This window comes from Gadus macrocephalus, chromosome 13, assembly GCF_031168955.1.
Source record: "Gadus macrocephalus chromosome 13, ASM3116895v1".
Classification (NCBI taxonomy): Eukaryota; Metazoa; Chordata; class Actinopteri; order Gadiformes; family Gadidae; genus Gadus; species Gadus macrocephalus.
In genome coordinates, this window is record NC_082394.1 from 3368387 (window position 1) to 3395886 (window position 27500).

Consider the following 27500-nt stretch of genomic DNA (forward strand, 5'->3'; position numbering starts at 1 on the left):
CATCTGGAGGGGGACCCTCCCAACGGGGGTTAGTCTCAGCGTGACACAAACCAGAACTAGACGTGTTTTAACCGGCAAAGGGCGGCATTCAGCTCAGGAGGTAGAGCGGGTTGGCTGGGAACCGGAAGGTTGCTAGTTCGATCCCCGACTCCTCCTAGCTGAGTGGCGAGGTGTCCCTGAGCAAGACGCCTCATCCTGACTGCTCCTGAAGAGCTGGCTGTCGCCCTGCGTGGTTGACTCCGCTGTCGGTGCGTGAATGGGTGAATATGAGGCAATATTGTACCCCCAACCCCCCTCTTATGCAGATGTACACATCCATGTATGTTGTACGTCCTTGCATTTAAAAATAGTACTTCCAAAATATAGGACAGTATTGTTTAGCATCTTATCCTATCTTTGTTGTGTACGGGGAATGGGTTACCCCTAGCGATTGTTAGTGCTTGGCACCTGGTTCTATGAACATCTTAGTGTACCGACAGCGATATATATTGCTGCTACTCTTTCTTCTAACAAATGTAGTTATTGTTAGTCGCTTTGGATAAAAACGTCTGCTAAATGCCCTGAATGTGTGATAATGTAAATGTTTCATTCGCAGGGTTCTTTATCCTATCGATCCCTTCGTGGTATAGAACCCTGCCTGTTTAATATGACGGGTTCTTAACTCTGAAGCGATCTTTAGGATAAAGAACCCTGCTTTTGTCTTATGCAGGTTGTGTTGTCTGGAGTCAGGAGCACGACTTGAGGTAGAATCTGGGCTGCGTATCGGTAGATCCTAATGTCCTCAGAGAGAGACATGGAACTAAATGACTTCTTCGCTGCTCAGGTCACGTTTGGGGATAATAGAAGAAACACCTCGATATTAGAAGAGCTTTAAAGGGTACGTGTGGCAAGTCTAAAGAGATCCTGAGTGTGTGCGTATGTGTGGGTTTGTTTGATTCTGTGTGTGTGTGTGTGTGTGTCTGTGTAAGTGTGTGTGTGTGTGTGTGTGTGTGTGTGTGTGTGTGTGTGTGTGTGTGTGTGTGTGTGTGTGTTTCTGTAAGAGTGTGTGTGTGTGTGTGTGTGTGTGTGTGTGTGTGTGTGTGTGTGTGTGTGTGTGTGTGTTTCTGTAAGTGTGTGCGTGCGTGCGTGCGTGTGTGTGTGTGTGTGTGCATGTGTGTGTCTCTCTGTAATTGTGTGTCTCTGTAAGTGTGTGTGTGTCTCTGTAAGTGTGTGTGTGTACGGTTGTGTGTGTGTGTGCGCGTGTGTGGGTTTCTGCATGTGCGTGCGTGTGTGTGTGTGTGTGTGTGTGGTGTGTGTGTGTGTGTGTGTGTGTGTGTGTGTGCGTGTGTGTGTGTGTGTGTGTGTGTGTGTGTGTGTGTGTGTGTGTGTGTGTGTGCACGTGTGAGCACGTGTGTGTGTGTAATGAGACCAGGTAGCAGCTGTAGAGAGAGACTTTGAGCTGCTAGCTAAGATGTTGTGATCCTAATTAATGGAAACATCTGTCGTGGCAGGTGCCAGCTCCGTAAACACGCGGTCACATGACTGCCTCAGTCACATGACCCACTGTCAGCCACTTTAAATAGAACCACTAACCCAAGGTCCCACCATCTGCAGTGGAAATGTTGTTGTTTGCTGTTGGTTTGTTTGTTTGCGTGGGCCTCGATGTTGAAGTTTTTCTAGGATTTCATGTAAATAAATGTCTATTAGGTCACTATCTTACTAAAATGAGGCAACACATGGGCATTGAGCCTGTGGCCCGCTGATGAAAGCGCTTGCATTTGCAGTATTATGAATGTAACCAACTGGGTCACGGTGGCGCTATGGGAGCCATACCGCTCATCACCAGAGGGGGCGCAAAACACAACGAAACGGAGCTCTTTGAGTTCGCCACTTCAATGCCTTTCTCAAAATTACATAACTGAATATAAATCACAAATTATACAATACTTTGGCAGCTACATAATAATATCTCAAACTGAACTGCAAGGGGGTCAGCCCCTCTAAACTTTTCCATGGTCGTGGAAAGTTGTTTCTTAAAGTTGTTATTAACATGTAATCCTTTTTGGCCCCTATTGAAGAAAAAAGCTCTTCAATAGGGGCTAAGGGCCAATTCCTCTTTAAACATCCTCATTGAAATATATATCACTCAACTCACTAAAATCAGATTGAAAAGCCTGCTCCTGTCGATCAGGTAACCGTTTACAGGAAATAAGATAAGAAGAAAACACTTTATTTAACCTCTGAAGGAAAACGCAGGTATCAGCTTATAACATGCATTTAACGCAGGAGGCGTGTGGGAGAGACGCTTCATGACACTGAGGTGTGAGTGCTGAGGACCAGGCGGGACTCACCGTCTTCACCTCTCGGAGCAGCGGGACGGCCTGGCGGTGGTCGGGCGGGCTGCTCTCCAGCTGCTCCCGCAGGACGTCCCAGAAGGCCCGGTGCACCATCTCCGCCACCCGGCCCTCCAGACTGCCGCAGGAACACGACAAACATCAGAAACAATTCAAACCGTGATGTATTGATTATATTCATTTTCGGAATGTGTTTATTCGAGTGTTTATTCATCGTGCCTGTCCTTGGGCGGGCTGGAGGATTTGAAACGGAAGTCTTGGTTGACAACGATTTCGTGTGCGAGGCTGAGGTTTGAAACGCAATTCTGTAATTCCATCAGATGGGACATGGAGACGTTCTGGGGTGGGCTGCCTGAGAAGAGACGGAACAACACACGCACACGCACACACGCGCGCGCACACACACACACACACGCACACACACACACACACACACACACACACACACACACACACACACACACACACACACACAAACGCACACACAGGCACGCACGCACACACGCACATAAAGACACGCAAGTGGGGGGATAAGCATTAAGCCAAATATCTAATCTTCCTCAAATAGGATCCATAAATAGTGAGGCTGACTAAGTGGATTACCTGGCGGGGACTCGAGCTCCTCCAGGCGGGGGACGTCCGTGGGCTCGTCTGCCTGTTCCTCTCTGTGATTCGGCATCGCGGCTGCAACAGGCTCTGATAAACAATGGACCGATACACGCGTTTAAAATAACTATGTCGAGCATGTGTGTACAATACACCTTTGAGTCAATACAGTTTGTATTGCAATAAAATGTCTAAAATAGTTTTTTTAACAGCTTACTTACCAAACACTGGCTTTCAGAGGAATGGATCTAATCAACAATCAAACCATGGAAATTACACTTATGCATTTAAGGGGAAGTCAGAGGTTGAGGTGTAACGTCAACATGGGATTTAACTTGGGATGTTTGAGGCGGACGATAAAACAACATCCGCGCTGGAGTTTAAAAACGGGCCAAACCATTCGGACCAATGGCAGTCCGGACCGGGTATACCAGCCGGGGACTTTGGTTTCAACTTGCATTTCTAAGCGAACGAAAGAGAATTCAAAGACATTCAGTTCATTCCAGTTTTGCAGCAACACTAATTGAAGTGAAATGCTGATTGTTTTAATATCACACATTTCCCGAGAATGGCTCAGTCCAAAGTTGAATCAAAACAGTGGGCGTGTCTGCAGTGTACACCTCAGCCTCCGCCCCCCTTTTTTTGTAAGATCAAGAATGTTCACGACAAGTTGTTCCTCTTTCACCGCAGATCTATTGTGAAACAGTGGAACAATGCGGTACTATCTGGCCTATTGCGTGAACCGTCGAACGGAGCTAAACTGTATGCCTAGGTCTTGCCAGGGCTGGAGTTTTCCTCCATCATAGTATAATGATCACGAATAACTATGAGCTATATAGAAGAATAACTATACAAGAATGACTATGATGAAACTGTATGTATAGGTCCTGTCAGGGCTGGAGTTTTCCTCCATAATAGTATAATGATCAAGAATAACTATGAAACAGCATTTTGTAATACTATCGTGTGCAATAATGTGGAGCCTTGATTTAGTAAATGATAGGTTATTTTAATAGTTCCCCGATGTCTCTTCTTAGAACACTGAATGGTTAGTCATCATCAGACTAACCTCGTTCTTATAGCAGGGATTCATAATTGCTACCTACATTAATCTCAATGTACCGGTACATTAACTGGTTCATGTAGGTCATGTTGTGGGTTATATTTGTAGATCTTTGGTACTCGTTTCTATGTTAGCTGTTTATTGTAGGCTACACAATAAAGTATGATGGTTAATTGTAATGTTTAAATTTGCACTTAAACTTGCTTAGACTTGCTCCACTCGTAACGACTGATTAAACATACTCATGTTAAATAACAGACAAGGAGAAGATGTTTTTTTTGCAGATTATTTTATCATTGAAAAATGTGTAAGAAATATTTCCATTGATAAATACAAGCATCTGACAAAAGCCTCGTATAGAAAACAAAACCATAAGCCTTTCATTACAGTCACAAAACACATATATAAAAAACAAACAAAACATTACAAATATCCGCCAAGCTATAGTATGTACATAATTGCATATTTCATAATATTAATATTAACATTTAAAAAAAATAACGATACAAAAACAGAAAAACAAACGATAACTTAGAAAGCGAACGCCGCTCACGAGCCGCGACGTAGGGACGCCACGTTCAGAGGTCACGTGACACGCCCTGCCTCGAAGCCTCACACACCCGCCGCACACGAGCAAGTGCTAAAAGTAGCGCCGTGTCAAAACGGGCCCACGCGCGCGCGCGCGCACACACACACACACACACACACACACACACACACACACACACACACACACACACACACACACACACACACACACACACACACACACACACACACACACACACACACACACACACACACACACACACACAAAGACTTCTTTGATAATAAGAGCTTCTCTGACACGCCAGGAATAAATAAAAACAAAAAAAGATGATCGATTCTAAAAAAGAAAATGGGGGCAGACATTGTTTGAGAAGCTGAACTCGGAGGAGGCGATATGTATTCAGGACGTCGCTCTGCCGAGGTTATTCCGACAGCGGAGCGTCTGCTCTGATCCACACAACACACACCGTACCGAAATAGCAATTACTGCATCAATGCGCTCCTCCTTCAAGGAGCAGGCGCCCCCCCTTGCCCCCCAGGGAGCCACTCCTCCGCTCTGAACCGGTCGTCACCCCGCCGCCCTGACGGGGGGGGGGGGGGTCACACCCGGCTGCTCGTCCCCTCGTACAATTATTGCATTAAAAAAAAAAAAAATCCATTATTTTTTTCCGTTAAGTTCAAAACACAAACGTATCCTTCGGCGTTCCCGCTCCCCGTGCCGATTGCACCGCACGACCGAAACAACGCCGGGTTTCCGGGGAACCACACAAACGGTGCGGGCGACGTTGTTGTTGAAAACACCCTGCTCTTCCCTCAGACCTCCCACCTCCTCTTCCTCAGAACGAACCCCGACCTCCGTGACACGACCTCACAGACAGGCCTGGTCCGGACCGAGGGCCAACCCCACGTCACGTCCTCTCTCTCTCTCTCTCTCTTTCCCCTCCCACTCATCCCTGCCTCGCTCGCCCACCAGCACACAAAGACACTCAGGACAAGACGCCCGGGGCTGGTTGGGGTCGCCGGCTAGGAGTCCTTGAGCATGTTGATGCGGGCGTAGATCTTGAGGGCGGGGCCCAGCTTGATGTTCATGGTGCTCATCAGGTGGTCCTCCTTCAGCAGCAGCAGGGCCTGCCCGTCGATCTCCTGGGACCGGAACTCGTCCGCAATCTCCTGGCAGCCTGCGAGGGGAACAGACCCGTCACTGACCCGATCCAACGCCGTCGTTTTTAAAAGGGGGACATATAATAAACCACCAGGTGTGGGTGTGATCAACGGTCACCAGCCGGCCTCTTCTGACGTCACTAGTGGGCGTGTCCACCTAGATGTGTGCTGGATAGATAGCAACGTTTGCTACAGTCCACTGGGTAGGCCGGTAGACTGATCTATCCAGCACACACCTAGGCTGGTACGCCCCCTTGTGTTGTCAGAAGAGGCAGAATTTCCAAACGGCTTGTAATCACTTTTCATACCTCATGTAGTGAATCATCTGGCGACATGTGAATCATAAAGTACACTTGCTCATAAATATCAGGCTGGAAATTCGTGATTCATTTTGGACTTCGAAGGGGCGTCGCCAAGGGGCGTCGCCAAGGGGCGTCGCCCAAAGAGGAGGTCCCCTCCGGATCCCATTGGACAGACTGACAACCAATCACAGAGCGACCCAAACCCTTCAGTGCTCAGAGCCCCCACTGACCGGGCAGGGAGCGGATGAACTCGGACACCTCCTCCACGTTCCACTTGGTGGGGTCGCAGGGCAGGAAGTGGCGAGGGGACGCGCCGCCGCCGCCGCCGCGGTGGTGGTCCAGGTCCCGGGCCTCGAGGACCTCGGGGTCCGACCCCCGGCCGGACTGACGGAGGACGCGGGCGGAGGTGGCGGCGGCGGGCGGGGCCGCCGGCGGGGGCCCGTTGGCGGGGGCCGGGGGCGGGGGTCCGGAGCTGGCGGCCGACAGCGGGGACGGGGGCTCCTCGTAGCTCGACATGTCGGAGCAGGGCGTGGAGCCGTCCTGGCTGGGCTGCGACGCGTGGGGGGACGACACCGAGCCGCCCTGCGTCTGGTGGGGGGACGGGGGGGACTTCTGGGGGACACGGGGGGGGGAGAGAGGGGGGAGTTAGGGAGAAGTACTGCACATCAAAGACCCTGTGTGTGTGTGTGTGTGTGTGTGTGTGTGTGTGTGTGTGTGTGTGTGTGTGTGTGTGTGTGTGTGTGTGTGTGTGTGTGTGTGTGTGTGTGTGTGTGTGTGTGTGTGTGTGTGTGTGTGTGTGTGTGTGTGTGTGTCCGTCCCAATCTTGGCCGGGGCCAAACACAGGCCAGACGACCGCAGTGGCGCCGTTCGACCAATCAGAAAACGGTGATTCCGTGATAGTTTGGTTCCTTTTAATGTCGTGTCACTTCCCCTCATTTCCCCATCAGGGATTAATAAAGTGCGTCTTATCTCTTCCAGGAAACGCCGAAAGAGTTCTGTTAATCCGAGTCATTATGCAAGCAGCCGAGTCAGCGCCTCGCGACATCGGAAGGTTAATGGAAAAGAGGAAACCGAGTGAGAAGAAGCTGAATAATCCATGGAGCCACACGCCGCCGGGAAGTGCAAAGAGGACACTTCTGATCAGAGGGGGATAGGGAACTTATTACCACAACAACAGTACACAGTGTGTGGGTGTGTGTGTGTGTGTGTGTCTACGTGTCTGTCTGTGTGTACGTGTGTGTGTGTGTACGTGTCTGTGTGTGTGTGTGTGTGTACGTGTCTGTGTCTGTGTGTGTACGTGTGTATATATGTGTGTGTGTGTGTACGTGTGTGTGTGTACGTGTGTGTGTGGTTTGCTTGCGCGTGTGCGTTCAAGCAGTTGGATCTGTGCAACGGAACAAAGTTCAGCAGAGTCCTGTTTTATCGACCGCTTCTCGCATAACCACAAGTAAAAGACGCATAAAGAATCAGTGAAAGGACGAGACGTAGACACTCGCGCGTTGGAGTGCGAGCAGCGTCCCCGTGGCCCCTCGGGGTCCGTACCCGTTTCTTGGCCTCGCTGGCGGGCCGGGCCTGGGTCCTCTTGCGCCAGTGGTTGGTGGGTTTACTCCGCTCGGGTCGGAAGAGCCCCATCCTCTTGGAGCAGCCCACGTTGTACCTGGGGCCAAACACAAACACACACTCGACGGTGAGGACCACCCTGGAGAGACACACACTCTACTGTGAGGACCCCCCTGGAGGGACACACTCTGCTGTGAGGACCCCCCTGGAGGGACACACTCTACTGTGAGGACCCCCCTGGAGAGACACACACTCTACTGTGAGGACCCCCCTGGAGGGACACACACTCTACTGTGAGGACCCCCCTGGAGGGACACACACTCTGCTGTGAGGACCCCCCTGGACCGACACACACTCTACTGTGAGGACCCCCCTGGAGAGACACACACTCTACTGTGAGGACCCCCCTGGAGGGACACACACTCTACTGTGAGGACCCCCCTGGAGGGACACACACTCTACTGTGAGGACCCCCCTGGACCGACACACTCTACTGTGAGGACGGCTCCCTTCTCCCCGTCCCCTTTAGACCCATCTCCACCTAGACTCTGCATAGCCTCGCCCATTACCCCGCCACAACCCTCTTACGCACTTAGTGTATGTTGTGCGTCCTGAGTCAGGACGTACAACACACAATAAGTGCTAGGGCTGTAACGATACGCGTATCGAAACCGAAATCACGACACTCAAAGCCACGAACTTGTCTCGCGGTGTGAGAAGGCAGAAGCGCGATATGCCCTTTCGAACTCTGCGTTCAAATTGTCAGATTGAAATTTGCTAATAATTTGTCTAAATATTAGTCTGCTGACACCGCCCCCTCTTATCGATGCGACGAGATGCCCTCTGTGATGACAGCTCTCCGTGGCTACGGAGGATTGCATTTCTCCACAGCCGTCGAAATCCTCACATGCGATATGAACGACATTTATCCAGAGTGGGCCACGCGCGCAAAAATTTGCCTGTGTGATCCCTGTCTCTATTGTTTTGTGTGATTTGACTGGCAGTTTGTCTGCTTATAGGTCGGAATGAAGCGGCCACCGATTATTGACAGGATGGGTACTTTATTCTACCGGACTCGTTCGCTTCTTCACTAGACACACGCTACTGCTCGCGCTCGCTCGTCCACTCACTCGCTGATGTCAAACATACTCACACACAAACATACGCACACTGCCATTCTCGCGCACACACATATGCTACTCGTAACACTATGCCTCGTTATTGCGACGTTCATGTTAGACGTTCATGTTTTTTACCATCTATTGAAAGTTAGGCTATTAAACATGTTGCATTCTATACGGCCTGATTATGTCATTATTTAAGCTACATAGCCTAATAAGAAGCGCTAATAGGATATTTGACTAAACCACCAAACTAGTTGAGGGTTTTTGCCTACCTGCAAGCATCCGCCAACTGCAATCTTTGGTTATTTATTTATTAATTTAGCTATACTTTAATAGTATTCTTCTGTTCAAATCTGTTCAGTGTTCCAAATTATTTGTTATTAAATGTTACATTAAGTCAATTGTTATACGTTATAAGTGTCGTTTAAATAAAATGCTTTTTAAATTTAAAAAAAATCATGGGATGTATCGAACCGTGGGACAAAAATCCAGATACAAACCGAATCTTGAGTTGGTGTATCGTTACAGCCCTAATAAGTGCGTACATTAAGTGTCAGGACAGACACTTAATGTACGCACTTATTGTATGTTGTACGTCCTGACACTTAAAAATAGTACTTAGCATCGTGTAGCCTCTTATCCTAGTTGTCTTTGTCGTGTTCGGGGAATGGGTTAACCTAGTGATTGTTGGTGCTTGGCACTTGGTTCTATGAACATCCTTACTGGACCGACAGCCATATATTGTTTCACCCTCTTCTGACAAATTTACTTACTGTAAGTCGCTTTGGGTAAAAGCGTCTGCAGAATGCTCCATACCGGGCCTTCAACACCTTACCACTCCAGTTATAAACACGCTCTTCTCTATAATCAGATCCTCTGAAGAACTAAATGGAGTTTACATTCAACGATAAAGAGCAAGGATATAAAACTACACAGGAGAATACCTGGCTACAATCAACTCCAAATATAGTCTAATCTATATTTTAATAAGATGTAAATAATGTTAAAGGTGCACCTTTAACATTATTTACATCTTATTAAAATAGTCTATTCAAGTCAACAATAAAACAGCAGACAGGAACACAATCATCTGCTCCACTATGTGGACCCCCCACCCAGGCCCCCCCAGGACCCCCTTTGGAGACCCCTCTGGACGTACCTCTTGGCACACACCACGGAGCAGAACCTCTTGGAGCCCTTGAACTTGTAGGCGAAGTCGACCCAGCCGCAGTACTCACAGGTCAGCTTGGGCTCATCCTCCTCCTCCTTATCTGCAGGGGTAACACACATGGGGGTTACAACACACACACACACACACACACACACACACACACACACACACACACACACACACACAGGTTATAACACACACACACACACACACACACAGGTTATAACACACACACACACACACACACACACACACACACACACACACACACACACACAGGTTATAACACACACACACACACACACACACAGGTTATAACACACACACACACACACAGGTTATAACACACACACACACACACACACACACACACACACACACACAGGTTATAACACACACACACACACACACACACACAGGTTATAACACACACACACACACACACACACACACACAGGTTATAACACACACACACACACACACACACACAGGTTATAACACACACACACACACACACACACACACACACACACACACACAGGTTATAACACACACACACACGCACACAGGGCTTCAAGCAACACACACGCACACACACAGGGGTTATAACACACACACACACACAGGGTTACACACACAGGGCTTAAAGCGACACACAAACACACACACACACACACACACACACGGCAAGAGGCCTACCAACCACCTGTTTCCACACTTTCAACGCAATTCAGCGTCCACTAAATGACTTTGTTAATGCAAACCAAGAACCAGTAGGATGAGCAGTGCAGCCCAAAATGAGATATTACCTTATTTTAGAATAGGAACGGTCAAACATTTAAGAATTAGGGAATCATTTGATTACATTCCTCTTAAAAATGGTAGGAGGGTATCTGCAGATTTCAGCAAGTCAAATTTAAGACTTTTTAAGACCTTTTTAATACCACCTTGAATGAAATTTAAGACCTAAAACACGCAATGGTGGGGGGGATCCTGCTGTATTATAACCCAAGCGTAGCGTGTGTGTCACTCAATGAGACTCATTCACCTGTCGCAGACTAGCTAGCAAGCACGCAGATAATCATTTATATATGCAGCTAGCAAGAAAGAAGCCTCTCTACATGTCCTTCCTGAAAAGTCAAACTAGAAAAATAATGCCCCGACAAATTAAAGACCTTGAGTTACAGTATTTAAGACCAGCATATAACATTTGGAAAGAATTTAAGACTTTTCAAGGCCTTAAATTTAGAAACATGAATTTAAGACTTTTTAAGACTTTTTAAGGATGCGCGGACACCCTGATCGTTGTCCCCAGACGGGATTAACGCCATGTGACCCTTCCAACGGCGGCGTTGTCTGCTGGGCGAGCACACGGGAACACTGCTCGCTCCCTGGAGAACCAGGCGGACGGGCATGAAGGTGGAGGCGCGTGAGTGTAGAGGGGGAGAGGGGGGGTTGTACCGTGCTGGATCAGGTCATCAGGCTCGGAGTCCGTGTTGGCTGCGTGGCTGGCGGGGGTCTTGTCCGGGTCGTCCGACAGCTGGTGGTCCGACTTCCTGGGGCTGTGGATCAGGACGGGGAGACGCTCCACCTGGGGGAGGACCAGGAGGAGGGGGGGGGGGGGACGACGACCGTGAGCCACTGGAGAGACCACTAGGGGCACTGGTACCAGCACCACCCGGGGTGGAGCCATCAACAATCCTAGCACATCATTCTAAATGTAGCTCAAATGCTGCTATGCTATAATGAATGGGTTGTTTTGATTAATGAAATAAAAAAACAGAAGGACTGTAACCTTATTTATTTATTTAACTAGTCTAGTAACAAGCTCAACTACATCCTTCATTTGTGGTAAATAGATTAAAATAGACGGCCATCAGATTGTTATAATGCATTAGAGCTAGTTTTCTATTGCTATGGTCAAGCTTGTGAACAAGTGAACAAGATGGACTCTTTTTGTAAGAAATAGTTCAGACACTAATTTCTTTGTCTGCAGTTCAACCATATCGTGATGTAGTGATCGGTATCAATGACATATTTGCCATTCGCTCTAAACTACATCGGTTGGGCAATGCGACAGATGTCCAGTAGGGGGAGACGTAGGTCAAAACCGAACTGAATTATCATCTCTCAACTGTCATTCCGATCTTTCGCAAAATCTTTAAGTACAGCTGTTCTGACCTTACTTTAGTTGGTCCAATAATTATTACAATGTATGCCAGCCCATCTAACATAATTGATTCTACACCGAAATTGTAGACTAGGAATAAAGGCATATTAAAAAAATACATCAGATAGATTAGATATTTGCCCTACCATTAAATTAGTTGAACAGATTCAACACGGTTTTATTGAGTTCTCTGACACCTGTACCGTTTCCTCAGCACTACACGCCTCCAGACTATAAATCACCCACTCCTACAACGATATAACCTGCTCTAAATAGGCTTCCTAAACAGAGGGTGATGATGATGGTAATGACGATGAGGAGGAGGAAGGGGACAGTGTTTACTCCCTGAACGGTCCCCGAGGGGAGGGGGGGGCGGGGGCTGCTTTGGGAATGATAGGTTTGTTTACTACAGTAGGGCAGCGTTGCTAGGAGAGGAGAGACCAAGGGAGGGAGAGACACACGGAGATGGGGGAGAGAGGGAGTGAGAGAGATACACACAGAGATAGACAAGAGAGATCGAGATACAGAGAGAGAGAGAGAAAGAGAGAGAGGGAGAGATCGAGAGAAAGAGAGACAGACACAGAGAGTGAGACAGAGAAACGGACACAAACAGTGAGACAGAGACAGGCAGACAGAGAAAGATGGAGAGACGGACGAAAAGATCAATACAGACAGCGGGAGAGAGGGAGAGAGCAGGGGAGAGGGGGGAGGGAGGAGAGAGAAGAGAGTGAGACTTACACACACGGGGAACGGCTCGGGTCCCTCCTGGATCACGAAGCCCTCGATGACATGCGTGAGCACCTGCGGCTTAACGATGGCCTGGGGCGGCTTGTTCTCCCCGTTGTGCGGCGCGCTGGCCGTCACTGCGGGAGACTCGTCCCCGTGGCCCGAGGTCATGGCCGGGGGAGCGGGCTGAGGAGCGGCCGGGGGAGGGGGAGTCCGCGGCTTCTTGTCCGAAACCCCCTCTGCTGTGGCCGGGAGAGAAGCACGCTTTAGCCGGGGTAGAAGCGCGCTTTAGCCGAGAGAGAAGCGCGCTTTGGTGATCGATGCAAGCAAGCGTTGATTCGCTATAATATTAGCTTAGTAAATGTATAACTGCAGGGGAACTTGTACAGCCCCGCCTTTCCCCAACATGTCCCAATGAAGCGCACTTATGAGTGCTAACGTTAAACAGCAAACGTGTTTTTTTATCCACCTGCTTTGTTTTGTAGTCCTGAGATCCACCTGCTGACCCGCTCAAAACAAGCAAACCGAGAAATAATCCACACACGACCGGCAAATTGTTCAATTTTCCCGAGTAAATGAGTCAATTAATCAGAGACGAGTCCAAAGACAATTGGCGACAAGGCTCCCGATCGACTTAACTTTTGCGAAAACACAAAAGCAGCGTGTTGCATCCGACCAGAAACGCGTTGTTCCGTTACTCCCATAGAGTCAGAACATCCACATTAAGCCGGCAAACACATCCACATCAACCCGGCGAACACTTCCACATGCACTCGGCGAACACATCCACATCCACCCGGCCAGAGGGCTCTGCTCCCCCGATCCCCGCAGCAGACAGTCGGCGTGTGCAGCAGCTGACTGACGCGCTCCCGCTGGAGAATCCACCGTGGAGACCCCGAGCGAGGCGCCGCCTCCCTCTCCCTCCCTCCCCGATCACGTCCCCGCGGTTCCCCGGGGCTACGGCGCGCCTCAACACCAAAACCCAGGCGGCTCTTACGGGCAACCACGGCTCATATTTTCCAATGGAATGACGAAACTAGGGACGGATTTACATTTAAATATAATTCATTTCCGATCGTGGGCTTTAGGAAAACAGCCGAGCGCTTATTACCGTCTTAGTGTAATTTAGTGAAATTGTTCGTCACTTTTTAGTTGCCCAAAGTCCATCTGACCTAATGTATGGTTGTGACCGTTAGTCCACAGAAGAAGTCCAACCTCCTCGCCAGACGAATAGGCTTCAAATATAACCTAAATATAACTTTTCCAGCCTTTTTTCTCCAGAAATGTTGGTCTAATTGATACACCGCATGGTGTACTTTAGAATAGATTCCATAAGTCAGCAGGAAGTGGGTTCCCTGGCCCGGTGGGGAGCGGTACAGCTCCCTGACAATCACACCCCAAACCACCGACAACGCCACTATTGGAACAACACAGCCAACAAGCACCGCCTCCACAGCCATCAACTGTGACCCAAGAAAACATCGGTCTCTCTCTTGAGGCAATGCTTATGGATTATCATAACATAATATGATACAGAAAAGTACAGGCATGTACTTTGCTGTACACGACCCTCCCTGCGTTTAATTAACATAAAAATAAAAAGTTTTATAACTGAAACGATCAGCCTGACTGAATGTGGTGACAGAACAAAAAACAAAACATGAGTGGGCTTGATTCCTGGCAGACATCTTGCAGTGAATCAGCGTAAAAGCCTTTAAAACAGCAGAAGACAGCCTGTATATGTTACCGGCCCACCCGTTTATTTACTTTACTTGTGTGGTCACAGATTCTATACGATCTCCGGGATACGAACATATTCCAGACCTTTAAAAGCTTTTCTGTTTTTCTATACGTTGCCTTAGATGGAAAAGAGTTTTGGCGGACTGTTGACTCTGAATTAGACGAATACATCAAAGAAAAGCTATTGCACACGTGAGCCTGTCCAGCGCTCAGTCCCAGTTACTGATAAAGCAGCCTAGACACACTCAAGATAAAACCAGAACATCACGTCCATCCGTTGTGAAAAGACACCCCTGCTTTTATTTTGAAAGTCAAAACATCCTACGTCTACGGACATCCATGTGATTTACCGTTGTTTGTGTCGAGACGAGTGCACCTTGTTTACATTTTAAGCAATATTATCACACTGCTCGACCGCGCCATATGGTGAACAGTGTACATGCTGAACCGTATACACGACGGCGCAGTAACTACAGCCAGGAAACACAATCATTCAACAGCTGTCTCCCCGAAGCTGGGCTGTCAGGAGCTAGCCTGGGCTCCGGTGAGACCCTCTCTCGCCTCCGCACCCAGAACTGTGGAAGTTATCTCGGTCATAAATAGAAAGTGCTATTTAGTATTTACAATGCTTTATGATGCATCTGTATATAGTCGGCATCGACCGATACTCAAGTTCGGGAATCGGTATCGGGAAGGAAACATTTACACGGGAATGTGGAGTTCCTTACCTTGCGTGGGCCCTGCTGGGGGAGCGGGCAGGCTGGCCTTGGGCTGCGGTTCTACGGGCTTGCTGGTCTGGGGTGGAGGTGGAGGCGGAGGCGGTGGTGGAGCTACGTGCGGTGGTGGTTGCTGCTGTTGATGCTGCGGTTGGAGCTGCTGCTGCTGCTGCTGTTGGTGGTGGTGGTGGTGGTGGTGCAGGTGGTGGTGGTGGAGGGGGTGGGGGTGGGAGTGGGGGTGGGGGTGGGGCGAGGCCGTGGAGGTGGGACCGGCTTCTCTTACCACCAATGAGGTGGGCTTCTCTTTACTGGCTTGGATCATTCGAGAGGCCTGAGAAGAAGAAGGAAAAAAGAAAAAGGGTAAGTCACTTTTTTTGAGTAGAGCTCTTAATCACAGTCACAGACTCAAAGGGCTTCACAGACCCACATTAGACGAACCCCCCCCGCCCCCCCGCCCCCCCGCCCCCCAGTCCTAAGCACTCTAAAGGATAAGGAGCCCCCCCACCCCCCCACCCCAAACCCAGAGGTAAAGGAATCTTTACCTCTCCATCCGTCAGTCTAGAGGTGATAAGGAGTGTGAGGAGGCAACTCAATAAAGCAACTAAAGGACAAGGAATCTATTGAATAGGCTTTGGCATGCTGTTGAAGTGTGTTCCAGATAATGACAGATTACATCCGTTATGAGATGACCTGACAGTTCTAGATTCATGAATACTTTTTTTCATTTTCCTGAATACATGGTAGCACATGGTTGTGAAGAGCTGCCTCCCGGGTCTCAAACCAGCCCTTCTACTTCCAGCTAGGATTAAACACTGTGGCTGGCACACACGCCAGTGAATGGCAGTTCAGTTTGACAGTTGTAATTATTTGCACACTACAGACCGAAACGTGAGAAACACGATCAGCTCGTCAGGAGAACGTATGCAAATCATTTTGTTAAGTGTCCTCTCTCGGGAAGTCCCTTCCTTCCCACCCACACGGATTACAGCGACACCCAGCACGATGTTTCAAGGTGACAAATGGCACATATATAGAAAATATGCATTTTTAACCCTCAACACTATTGACGAGTCCTCAAAAGTAGATATTTAATATTTACTAATTTAATCAAGTCCTTCAGCACATGTTTATAAAAATGTACTTTAATTCAGAGACAGGTCATTAAGGAGCAGGTGGGGGTTAGGGCTTAAGGTGTCAACAGGAAGGCTCCGGCCTTTGGGGTTCAAACCCACAACCTTCTCCACATACTCAGAACTCACAGAAACAAGAGAAACGACCCCCGGCACACTCTGATAACGGTGTTCACACCGAGTAACCAACGTGCAGCACCGATGAAACGGTACAGGTGTGAGAGAACCCAATGAAACCGTGTTGAATCTGTTCAACTGATCAAAACCACCGACGTCTGCTGGGTAGAAACGAGGGCTTTGACTTTTGCCCAAAAATCATATTCGAAGTTCGTTTGTTTATCAATATTAGTATTCGAATATTTAATAATAATATTTTGACCATTAAATGCCTTCAGTAAGACCTGGATTGGGCTTCGCAAGGTTTGTTTACCGGCGTTGCTATGGTTACCGGTCTTGCGTGCTCCAACGGTTTATTAGGTTTCTAATAAATCGGTGTCTCATCAATACTGCCTCTTCTGTGGTCGTTACAATATTATGAATAGACTGCGTGGTTTTCTCCGACGTCTCTCCCTCTCGGCCTGCCCATAACAGGTTCCAATATTCGTTCTAATTTTGATTTATTTTTTTGATACCCGAATTATATTCGAATAACGAAGTTCGGAGTCAAAGCCCTGGTAGAAACCCATCTCTGCTAATATTACGGTTGGGGCAAATATCAAACACGCAATGTCTTTTTTTTTTTTTAAACATGCCTGTATTCCCAGTCTACTATTCTGGTGTACAATAAATGACGTTGGTTTGGACCGGCGTCGTCCAGCCCCCAGAGCGACGCGCGTCCCCCCCCCCCCACTGCGGGCTCTCACCGTGGGCTGGATCTGCAGGTTGATGGCGGTGAGCTGCACGGGCTGGGCCTTGGCGTGGCCCAGGGACGCGTGCAGGGCCTGGGGGTTGATGGTGGAGTGGAAGATGGTGGCCTGGTAGGGCCCGGCGGGCGGGGGGGGCCCCGGCTTGGGCAGCACGGGGACGGGGTGCGGGCAGGGCTGGATGGAGGCCGTCTGCAGCAGCTGGCCCTGGGCCCGCTGGGAGGACTGGGCGCTCTGCTGCATCACAAACTGGTGGTGCTGGTGGTGGTGCTGCTGTTTGTGCTGGGTGACCAGAGAGTGGGGCCCGATCTGGGTGTAGGCTGAGGGGAGAAGGGAGAGACGACGGGGGTTACATTTACATTGAAGGCTTTCCCCTCTGAGGACATTAGGATCTTCCGATATGCAGCCCGGATTCTACCTCAAGTCGTGCTCCTAACTCCAGAGACACACAACCTGCATATGAAATTAGGGCTTTGACTTTTGCCCAACTATCATACTCGAAGTTTGTTTGTTTATTAATATTCAAATATAATATTTTGACCATTAAATGCCTTCAGTAAGACCTGGATTGGGCTTCCCAAGGTTTGTTTACCGCGTTGCTATGGTTACCGGTCATGCGTGTTCCAACGGTCTATTAGGCGTCTAATAAATCGCTGTCTAATCAATACTTCATTCACTGCCTCTTCCGTGGTCATTACAACATTATGAATAGACTGCGTCGGGTTCTCCGACGTCTCTCCCTCTTGGCCTGCCCATAACAGGTTCCAATATTAAGGGCTGCCTAATATTCGTTCGAATTTTGATTTATTTTTTGATATTCGAATTATATTCGAATAACGCAGTTCGGAGTCAAAGCCCTAATATGAAACAGGCAGGGGTCTTTACCCTAAAGATCCCTTTAGTACTAGGAACCCTGCATATCAACATGCAGGGTTGGAACTTGGCTTTTATCCAAAGCAGCTTACAATATGTACATTTGTCAGAAGAAGAGAGACAATATACCGCTGTCGGTACAGTAAGGATGTTCATAGAACCAAATGCCAAGCACTAACAAACACTAGGTTAACCCATTCCCAAAACTAGATAGGATATGATGCGACACGATGCCAAGTAATATGTTACGCAATAAGTGCGTACATTAAGTGCCAGGACGTACAACACACAACAGCATGAAGGTAGTCAAAACTCAAACTCAACTACTTCTGAATTCAAACTACCCACTAGGCCAAATGTACATGGCATCAAACTGAAGTCTCACTCATGACTTACTTCAGCCAACTGTGTTGGCAAGAACTTGTTGATTCATGACTCTTTCCTGAATCCCACAAACTACTGTATTACCACCTTTGTAGTGAGATATGGCGTCGGCAGCCATTATAGGGACTTAAAGATCGAAGCCCTTCATACAGCACGGTCAAAGAGTCCAACGTTGCACAACACATAATGGGGTGCCATTTCCTCTCCATACTTCACTGACAGACATCATTAGCTAAACCACGTCTGCCTAATGATCACCTTCAACCTATTTCCTCCTTCTCAAATCTCGGAGCACCACACAACCCCAAAATATCAACGAAAGAAAAATGTTGTTTTGTTGCCTTCACCTCGCTGGCCACCACCCCCATCCTGTTGAAAGACGACCCCGCTGAAAGACAGACGTTCTGGGGTAGTTTAGCCTCTCCTGCCATTACTCAAAGACCTCGTCCACCAGTGATCCGTCGCCACTCGTCAGAGCCGATGAGGGACAACCCGAGGGCCCGGACATGGCTCATTTATCATGGATCGCAGGACGTCGTGTTGGGGGGAAACTGGTCGGCTTATCCATGTTGACAGAGAACCCTGTTGGCTAATCCAGTCCGAGGCCTAGCTTCACCAGTGGACGCTCTCGAGTGGCGGTAGAAGCTTCACCAGTGGAAGCTCTCCAGTGGAGGTAAGAGTAGCTTCACCAGTGGAGGGTGAACCTCTCCAGTTGGGGTAGTGGTTCTCTACTGGAGGTAGAAGCGCTCTACTGGAGGTATAGCCCTTCAGTGGAGGTAGAACCTTCTCCAGTGGAGGTAGAACCTTCTCCAGTGGCGGTAGAACCCTTCTCCAGTGGCGGTAGCGCCACCATAGTCTAGGGCAGCCGTTCTTAAACTATTGGTCAGGATGGACACGATGCAGTTGGAGGTGGCCCGGCAACACAAGCAACACGTTGAACACACTGGACTCACTTTGAACACACTGGACACAGAACTCACCAAGGCCTATTCTTTCTCCCACAGATCCACCAAGTTGGGCCGTAGGAACTCTAGTAGTAGTCAATGGTGAGTCACCAGTCACACCCCCACACACAGAAAGTAAATGTTCCCCACACCACCCAGGAAGCAGTGAGTACAGATGACTCATGCTCTTATTAGTACATCTTTTAAAAAAAAGGCTGAAACAGGATCATCCCACGTCCCCCCCCATTCTCTGAAAGAACCAGACTCGCCCCTCCCCAGGGCAGACAGCGAGGCGCTCTGCCTGCCTGTCTGTCTGCCTGCCTGCCCGCCCAGGGGAGAAGCGAGTTCTGATGGAGCTGACAGAACTCCCCACCGACAGCTTGTGTCGTGTGGATACGTCGGTGCGGCCACAACACCACCGGGACATTAAACACAAACACGTCCTCCTGTGATCTGACGACGACGGCGAGGCAGAACAACACCAGCCGGGCGTGCGCACCCCCCAAAATCCCCTCCCCTCCCCTCCCCTCCCCTTCGTTCCCCGCACTGGATTCTGCGTGGGCGACCCTCCATCTGGTTTCCAACAGTATTTACCCCCCCCCCCCCCCCCCCCCCCTCTTCTCGTGAGGCTGCAGCCACAGTCCGGGCCCTCATGTGGAAACAAATAGTAGACGTTCCTCCAGGAGTCTTTTGGACTGTCATCAGACTGCCCTGGGAACGTCTGAGTGCGTGTTTCTGCGGGATTAGCAGTCTGTGTGTGTAGGAGGGTCTAATGTTTTTTTTTGGGGGGGGGGGGGGGGCAGGATATTCTAGTGGTTATGCTGCTTGACTACCGGTCGTAAGGTTCCCGGTTCGATCCCCGATGTCTAGAGTCTAGCTGTAGGCGTCCTTGAGCAAGGCAGCTAGCCCCCAACTCCTCATCGATGCCTCCTCAACTCTTCACCAAGTCTACTTGGACAGAAGCGTCTGGTTTGAGTGACAGCAGATGGTGAGTGGTGTGCAGGGACACGCCCACCAGCCGCCGGTGGGCCGAGCTGGGGGTCATCAGAGGGTCCTCAGGTCACGTGTGGCCTCAGGATTCACACCCCAAGCAGACGGTCAGCAGACACCCAGAGGACGGGGGGGTCGAATCGATACAGTGGCCAGGGGGGCCTGGGGGGGCCTGGGGGGGGCCTGGGGGGGGCCTGGGGGAGGTCTGAGACCGAGGGGCGGATAGGACCATCAGCTCTCCCAGGGATCCGGACAGCTTTCTCAGGCTCGTAATGAGGACCAGAGAGGGGCCGGGGAGGAGAGGAAGTCATTTAAAACCATAGCACCCCCCCAGAGAGCAGAGAGTTTGGTCCAAAGTGAAAGACAGTGAATCGAGATGCTTGTCGTCGGGACGTGAGGTAGGGGGCTAGGGCAGGATACCGAGGGAGGGGCTATCGGAAGGCTGCGACGTTGGGGCCATCGCACACGGTAGCTTTCAGGCGGGAGTCAGGCCTCCTGACCAACAGCATTGTGTTGCTCACGTGTATCAGAGGTGACAACGGTTTCATTTCCCATGTGATTCAATTCATTTTTAACACCTCGGAAAATCCCTGATTCCCCCACACACACAGGCTGCTGCGCCGAACACACACACACACACACACACACACACACACACACACACACACACACACACACACACACACACACACACACACACACACACACACACACACACACACACACACACACACACACACACACACACACACGGTACACCTGTAAACAGCCACCAGGACCGCGCCCTTCAAACCCTGCAGTGTCAAGTAGCGGCAGCATGGTAACAGGGTGATCGGTACTCCAGTGCACGCAACCCGCCCCGGGGCGGGTTGCGTGCACTGCCGCTTCCTTCTCTCGCCTCCTTCAACACCGCGTTCGCTTTCACTCCGTTTCATCACACGGTTGGGAACGGCCTGCTTCCCTTGAGCAAGGCACGTCTTCAAACTCTGTCACCGCCCTCCGTTCACCACTGAGCTGCGATTCTTTACGCGTTCAAACCGAGCACGACTGCTACATGTTATCTCAACATTACACTCTGACGACAGTGACAAAATGTGTGATCTTAATATGATTGTTCATGTCATTGATAACGTGTTGGGCAAAATGCTTGCACACTGATTGTAAAATGTGAATATCAGCATAACACACAAAGAAGATGACTACTTGGTTCTTAAATCTCACCTCAAGAAACACAATTTGGCATTGATTAATTAATCTCTACGTACAAAGGGACATAACATAACTCCTCAATCAAGCAGGAGTTTTGTATTGAACGTTTTGAAAGCCAGTTCTGGTCGTACCCATGGAGTACAGCCTCTATTTCCTCACACACACTGAGACAATGAGTCATGTGTTTTCCTCATGGGTTTTCCCAGATCCAATGGACCAATGGGGAAATCTGGGCTCCCCACTGGGAGTGGGCCACACACACTGTGGGTGTGAGACCCTCTTATTGTGTCTGGGCTTGAGATACACGTGTGTACCGTGTGTACGTGTGTGTGTGTACGTGTGTGTGTGTGTGTGTGTGTGTGTGTGTGTGTGTGTGTGTGTGTGTGTGTCTGTGTGCGTCTGACTGAGTGTGCGTCTGTGTTTCTATGTGTGTTTGCGCCATTGCGTGTGTGTTCGTGCCTGTGTGTGTGTGTGTGTGTGTTCATGCCTGTCTGCCTGTCTGTCTGTGTGTGAGCGAGTCTGTCTGTCTGTCTGTCTGTCTGTGTGCCTGCGTGCCTGCGTGCCTGTGTGCCTGTGTGCCTGTGTGCCTGTGTGTGTGTGTGTTAGAAGGGTGATAGCCGCGGTTTGCCAAGAGGAGGTGACGACAAACGCTGAGGGAACAAAACGGACCGCCGAGCGGAACAGCTGCTGGCCCCCGGTCCATTCAGGCGACCCCCCCCCCCCCCCCACACACACCTTCTGTGTTCAGGGGGGGCTGTTCCCATAGAGGCCCCCCCTCCCTCCGCTGTCTGAGGGCTCCATTACCACCTCTCACCATTAGCAGACATAACAACACACACACACACACACACACACACACACACACACACACACACACACACACACACACACACACACACACACACACACACACACACACACACACACACACACACACAGGGTCTTTGATACCAAAAACTCGAGTCCAGGGCTCGGGGTATCACCGTGGCAACCCAGTGCCTCGGTGCCCAGGCGTTTTGGGTCGTAGCGGTGCTGAACATCTGGTCCAGTCTGGGGGAGCGCTCTGGAGAGAGGCCGGTACCTCCAGGGCTCCAGAGCGGCCTTGGGGCTGCTTCAATACATGAAGGATTTCTGTTTGTTGTCATGGTCACACACACACGGATGCACAGGCACACACACACACACACACACACACACACACACACACACACACACACACACACACACACACACACACACACACACACACACACACACACACACACACACACACACACACACACACACAAAAGAGGCACCTACCCTCCCACACACACATGCGCGCACACACACACACACACACACACACACATGCGCGCACAGACACACAATAGAGGCACCTACCCTCCCACACACACACCCTCCCACACACACATGCGCGCGCACACACACACACACACACACCTACCCTCCCACACACACACGCGTGTGTGTTAACAAAAGGTTAAGCCCCATCATGGTCTTGTAGCAGGCCCTTAAGCAAAGATCATTTGCATGCCCTTATTGTCGGCCGTGTACTAAAGAACTCCTCGTTAGTCCCGCCCACCGGGGGCCGCTGCCTGGGTCCCCTGAGGACACCTGTCCCTCAGGGCCGGCTGCCATGGCGACCGCCCAGACACGTGCGGTGGCGGGGATCCAGGTTCGCTCTGCCCTCATCCCTGCTGTACCATTTATGTCAAGTCAGCACAAGTCGCGCACGCACGCACACTCTTGTGTTCACCTCTCGCTCCGTGGTAAAGACAACAGGCTATCGATCACCATTATTGATTAGGGTACCTTATGACCCGTGCGATCACATGACATCATACCTCAACAGATGCCACCGTTTCACTCCTGGAACGCCGAAGGTCGTATCAGTTGGGATCAATAAAACAAATGACGTGTTGCATCATTAAACCCCTTCAAATCTATCAGAGGTGTAGAGCTCCGCATTGACACGAGGGGTAGAATAGTTAATTCTCAGGAGACCTTAAACCGTCCTCAAATCTCAGTCTAATACCCGGGATTTAGTGCTTTATGAACCCCAGACAGGTCGCTGTATTTATACTGCTCCATATAACTTTATGATCGCTCAGCAATCTGTGTGAGAGTCGCGCTGACGGAGTTCATGATGCACACAGCGAGCGGCGTGGCGTGCTCGACGCCTGCCGTATTAGCTGCGCTGTTAACATGTTAGCATGTGTGCTGCTCCGTCTACGTGGTAGCATGTGTGCTGCACCACCGTCAGCGCGTCAGCTCGTGCTGCACCGTTAGCGTGTTAGCATGTGTGCTGCACCACCGTTAGTGCGTCAGCTTGTGCTGCAGCGTTAGCGTGTTAGCATGTTAGCGTATGCTGGTGCACTGTTAACGGGTTAGCATGTTAGCGTATGTCGCTTCACCATTAGTGTTAGCATGTTAGCCTGTGAGCTGCGCCGTTGGCGTGGTGGCTTGTGTGCCGCCGCGTTGCCGTGTGGGGTGCGTGGCGATGCCGCGTGGGAGGGGTGACGTTGCCGTGGTGACGTACCCGGGGCGATGAGCGGCGGCGCGGCCGCCACATTGTTGTGGTTGTTGTTGCGGCTCATGTTGATGGCGCGCACCTCCGGCTCCGCCTTCTTCCCCGCCTCCGGGGGGCCGTCCGCCAGCCCCGCCCCCTTCCCCACAAGCCCCGCCCCCGCGGCGGCGCCCTGGGGACAGGGGTTGCGGATCATGGCGGCCGGCTGGATGGGCACCGGGCCCTGCTTCAGGCTGAGGGCCTGGGGGCCCATGGAGGCCCCCTGCTGGCCCCGCATGGCCAGGTTCTGGACCTGGTTCTGGAGAGGAGCGGGAGCAGGAGGTTAAAGGTCATCCCAGGGGAAGCCATTTTCTCTTTGTGTATCATTACCATTAGCATTGTTGTGCAAGAAGTCATGATATATTTGTAACCTTACGCTCAATATTGAGGAAAATAGCAGAGAAATAGCAGAGAGAGGCACAGAGAGACTGAGACAGATGCAGGCAGAGAGAGAGAACAGAGATATACAAGTATAGAGAGAATAACAGTGTGGTCTCCTAGAAAGAATCTTCTTGAATTATTAGCCTTAGGATTATTGTGCAAGAAATCATGACGCTTTGTACCCTTATACTCAATATTGAGGGAACTTGCAATGCAAATATCCCCAATATGTTTCAATGAGTTCACTGAAATCGGACTTTGGTATTCTGTGTGATGCAATGCCCTCTAGTGGCGAAGCCACGTTACTACAAGTTCAAACGAGTTGAATCCCGTGGATATCAAAGTGGTATCACAACGTCACGTTTACAATATTTGACAGTAAATAGCACTATAATAGATTAACATCAATCCATATCTTGCAAACCAAGGAATACGCATTCCTTAATAATTTGCATACATCGCGATGGATCTGCATCCGTAATCTTCGGATACCCCATAATATATATGCAAATATGTGCGCGATTCAGATGGGCTCAGGCAATAAGAGGCAATTCCTTTCCAAGGAAACCAATCGGTCTGTTTTTTTTAACGTAAATAAATCTGAATAAGTCACGTCAACAGGTACGAGTTCAAATGTAGCGCGCTTCGTTTGCTATATATTGTTATACCCAGTAATGCGTGCCACTATACCAAGTAATGTGTGACACTATTCCCCGTAATGTGTGACACTATTCCTATTCAAGCCAATCAGAAAGTCCTGTTACAGCAAGCCCTGTGACTGATTGGTCAGAAATGATAATCAGACAATCAGAAAAGCAAGCTCTTTAACTCAATTGGTCCGAGACGCTGATCAGCCAATGGTACGCGCCCACTAAAGTAACCTCAGTTTCTGATTGGCTGAAGCCGGTCCATGTGTTGCGCTGCCAGGGGACACGGTACCTGGCAGGACTGCGCGGAGCTCTCTGATTGGACAGCCGTTACCGTGGCAGTGGGCGTGAAGATGAGCTGAGACGACAGGGGGACAGCTCGGCCCAGGCTCCTGGCAACCTGCTACACACACACACACACACACACACACACACACACACACACACACGATTGAAGTCTTTCCTTAATGGAATGTATTGGGTGTATGCTTACAAAGAAATGGAAACATTAGAGAAATGGTACACTACGAATAAAAATGGAAAAGGAAGGAAATAGTCGTTCAGTCAAAGCCCAAGGTGCCATTGTGAAAGTATTAAAAAGCAAGAAATCAAATATAACAAACTCGATGAATAAATCAAAAGGCCTCGATCGAGGAGACCCATTTCATCCTGCCCCCCGAGAGCTGGACGTAGTGAATCCAAAACGGCGTCACACTGACTCCATCACTGGCCAGTGGCCAGCCTCTCAAACCGAACCTATTATAGCACGCCAGTACCTGTAATTCAATATCAGGTACTGGAGTGCATGAGTGCCTCACTTCAGAACAAGTAGCTCACACCCTGACAGCACTCAGTGAGTGCGTTGAGTGTCTGTGTGTTTCTGTCTGTCTGTGTGTGTCTGTGTGTGAGTGCGTGCGTGTGTATGTGAGTGCGTCGAGTGTCTATGTGTCTGTCTGTGTGTGTCTGTGTGTGAGTGCGTCGAGTGTCTATGTGTCTGACTGTGTGTGTCTGTGTGTGAGTGCGTGCGTGTGTATGTGAGTGCGTCGAGTGTCTATGTGTGTGTCTGTCTGTCTGTCTGTTTGTGTCCGTGTGTGAGTCCGTGCGTGTGTATGTGAGTGCGTCGAGTGTCTATGTGTGTCCGTCTGTCTGTGTGTGTGTGTGTGTGTGTCTGTGTGTGCATGTGTATGTGAGTGCGTGTATGCGAGTGCGCCGGGTGTCTATGTTTGTCTGTCTGTCTGGGTGTGTGTGTGTCTGTGAGTTCGTGTGTGTGAGTCTGTCTGTCTCCGTGTTGCCTTAACATAAAGAGAGCCGGCTGCACCACCACATCAACGTCTGTACATCGGCTGAACGGGCATCGCCTGCACATTTCACACGCGGCGTCATGCCAGCCGTAAAGCCCGTGGCTTTGACAGGCGGCACATGAAACCCGACGCCTGTGTGTGTGTGTGTGTGTGTGTGTGTGTGTGTGTGTGTGTGTGTGTGTGTGTGTGTGTGTGTGTGTGTGTGTGTGTGTGTGTGTGTGTGTGTGTGTGTGTGTGTGTGTGTGTGTGTGTGTGTGTGTGTGTGTGTGTGTGGGTCTGCGGGCCCGGGAGCTAAGCGGGGGCTTCGAGCGAGTGGCAGTGGGAACAGAGAGACGCGTGTCAGACGCTGCCAACCGCGCCACACTCCGTTAGCGGAGCGGTTAGCCCCCCCTCTAATGAGACAGCCTCCGTCTGGGTCCGCGCTGTAAGAGCCAGCAGGACGAGGGAGGGGGGGGGGGGGGGGGGAGAGAGAGAGAGGGGGAGGGAGGGAGAGAGGGGGGGGGGGGAGAGAGAGAGAGAGAGAGCGAGAGCGCGAGAGAGAGACGTCAGTGGTTAACCACGCCGAGCTGTCGGGACGGGGATAAAAACACACTAATGAAGAAGGGGAATATTAAAAACATATGATGTTGCCGATGGAGACGGGGGCGTTTAAAAGTAACGACGGCCTCCTCCGCTCGGAAGGGGTTTTTCTCTCGTTAGTTATTCTCGCATTCAGATCTTTAATGTTTGCGTTTAAAAACATAACCCCCCCCTCAGTACAGCGACGCATCGTTCACGGCGTTTGGGTTTTTATTCCAACGCTAACAAACAGCGGGGAGGGTGGAGGGCTTGACAGGAAGGACAGACGGACGCACGCACGCATCAGGCCTCAAAGGCTGACAGTCGGTCAGTGACTGAGTGAGCGGGTCTCACCATCTGGGCGCAGGCACAGGGGGGGGGGGGGGGGGGAGTGAGTGAGGAACTGAGTCAGTCAGTCAGTCAGTCAGTC

The 27500-nt window shown here is 50.2% G+C and overlaps 2 protein-coding genes across 11 annotated transcripts in view; both read right to left on the reverse strand.

Annotated features, from left to right (window-relative positions):
• LOC132470954 (T-complex protein 11-like protein 2) overlaps positions 1 to 3476 on the reverse strand; it is a 6691-nt gene extending 3215 nt beyond the window's left edge. The window contains 4 exon segments of the mRNA XM_060069917.1: positions 2247 to 2451; positions 2553 to 2685; positions 2937 to 3029; positions 3161 to 3476. Of these exon segments, the coding sequence (XP_059925900.1) occupies positions 2247 to 2451; positions 2553 to 2685; positions 2937 to 3012 (414 nt within the window). The 5' untranslated portion in view covers positions 3013 to 3029; positions 3161 to 3476.
• Positions 3477 to 4713: 1237 nt separating this feature from the next.
• The window catches only part of LOC132470521 (polyhomeotic-like protein 2), a 25956-nt gene continuing 3169 nt past the window's right edge, over positions 4714 to 27500 (reverse strand). For 3 of the 10 annotated variants that reach the window (XM_060069201.1, XM_060069204.1, XM_060069205.1), the window contains 10 exons: positions 25546 to 25614; positions 24157 to 24442; positions 17215 to 17534; positions 15234 to 15552; positions 12778 to 13007; positions 11331 to 11460; positions 9858 to 9969; positions 7557 to 7671; positions 6245 to 6626; positions 4714 to 5729 (listed from right to left, as the gene is read on the reverse strand). In XM_060069201.1, coding sequence (XP_059925184.1) covers positions 5575 to 5729; positions 6245 to 6626; positions 7557 to 7671; positions 9858 to 9969; positions 11331 to 11460; positions 12778 to 13007; positions 15234 to 15552; positions 17215 to 17534; positions 24157 to 24442; positions 25546 to 25614 — 2118 coding nt within the window. In that variant the 3' untranslated portion in view covers positions 4714 to 5574. Of the gene's footprint in view, positions 5730 to 6244; positions 6627 to 7556; positions 7672 to 9857; positions 9970 to 11330; positions 11461 to 12777; positions 13008 to 15233; positions 15553 to 17214; positions 17535 to 24156; positions 24443 to 25503; positions 25615 to 27500 lie in introns of all 10 variants that reach the window. The other 7 variants (XM_060069202.1, XM_060069206.1, XM_060069200.1 and 4 more) reach the window with 4 other exon arrangements.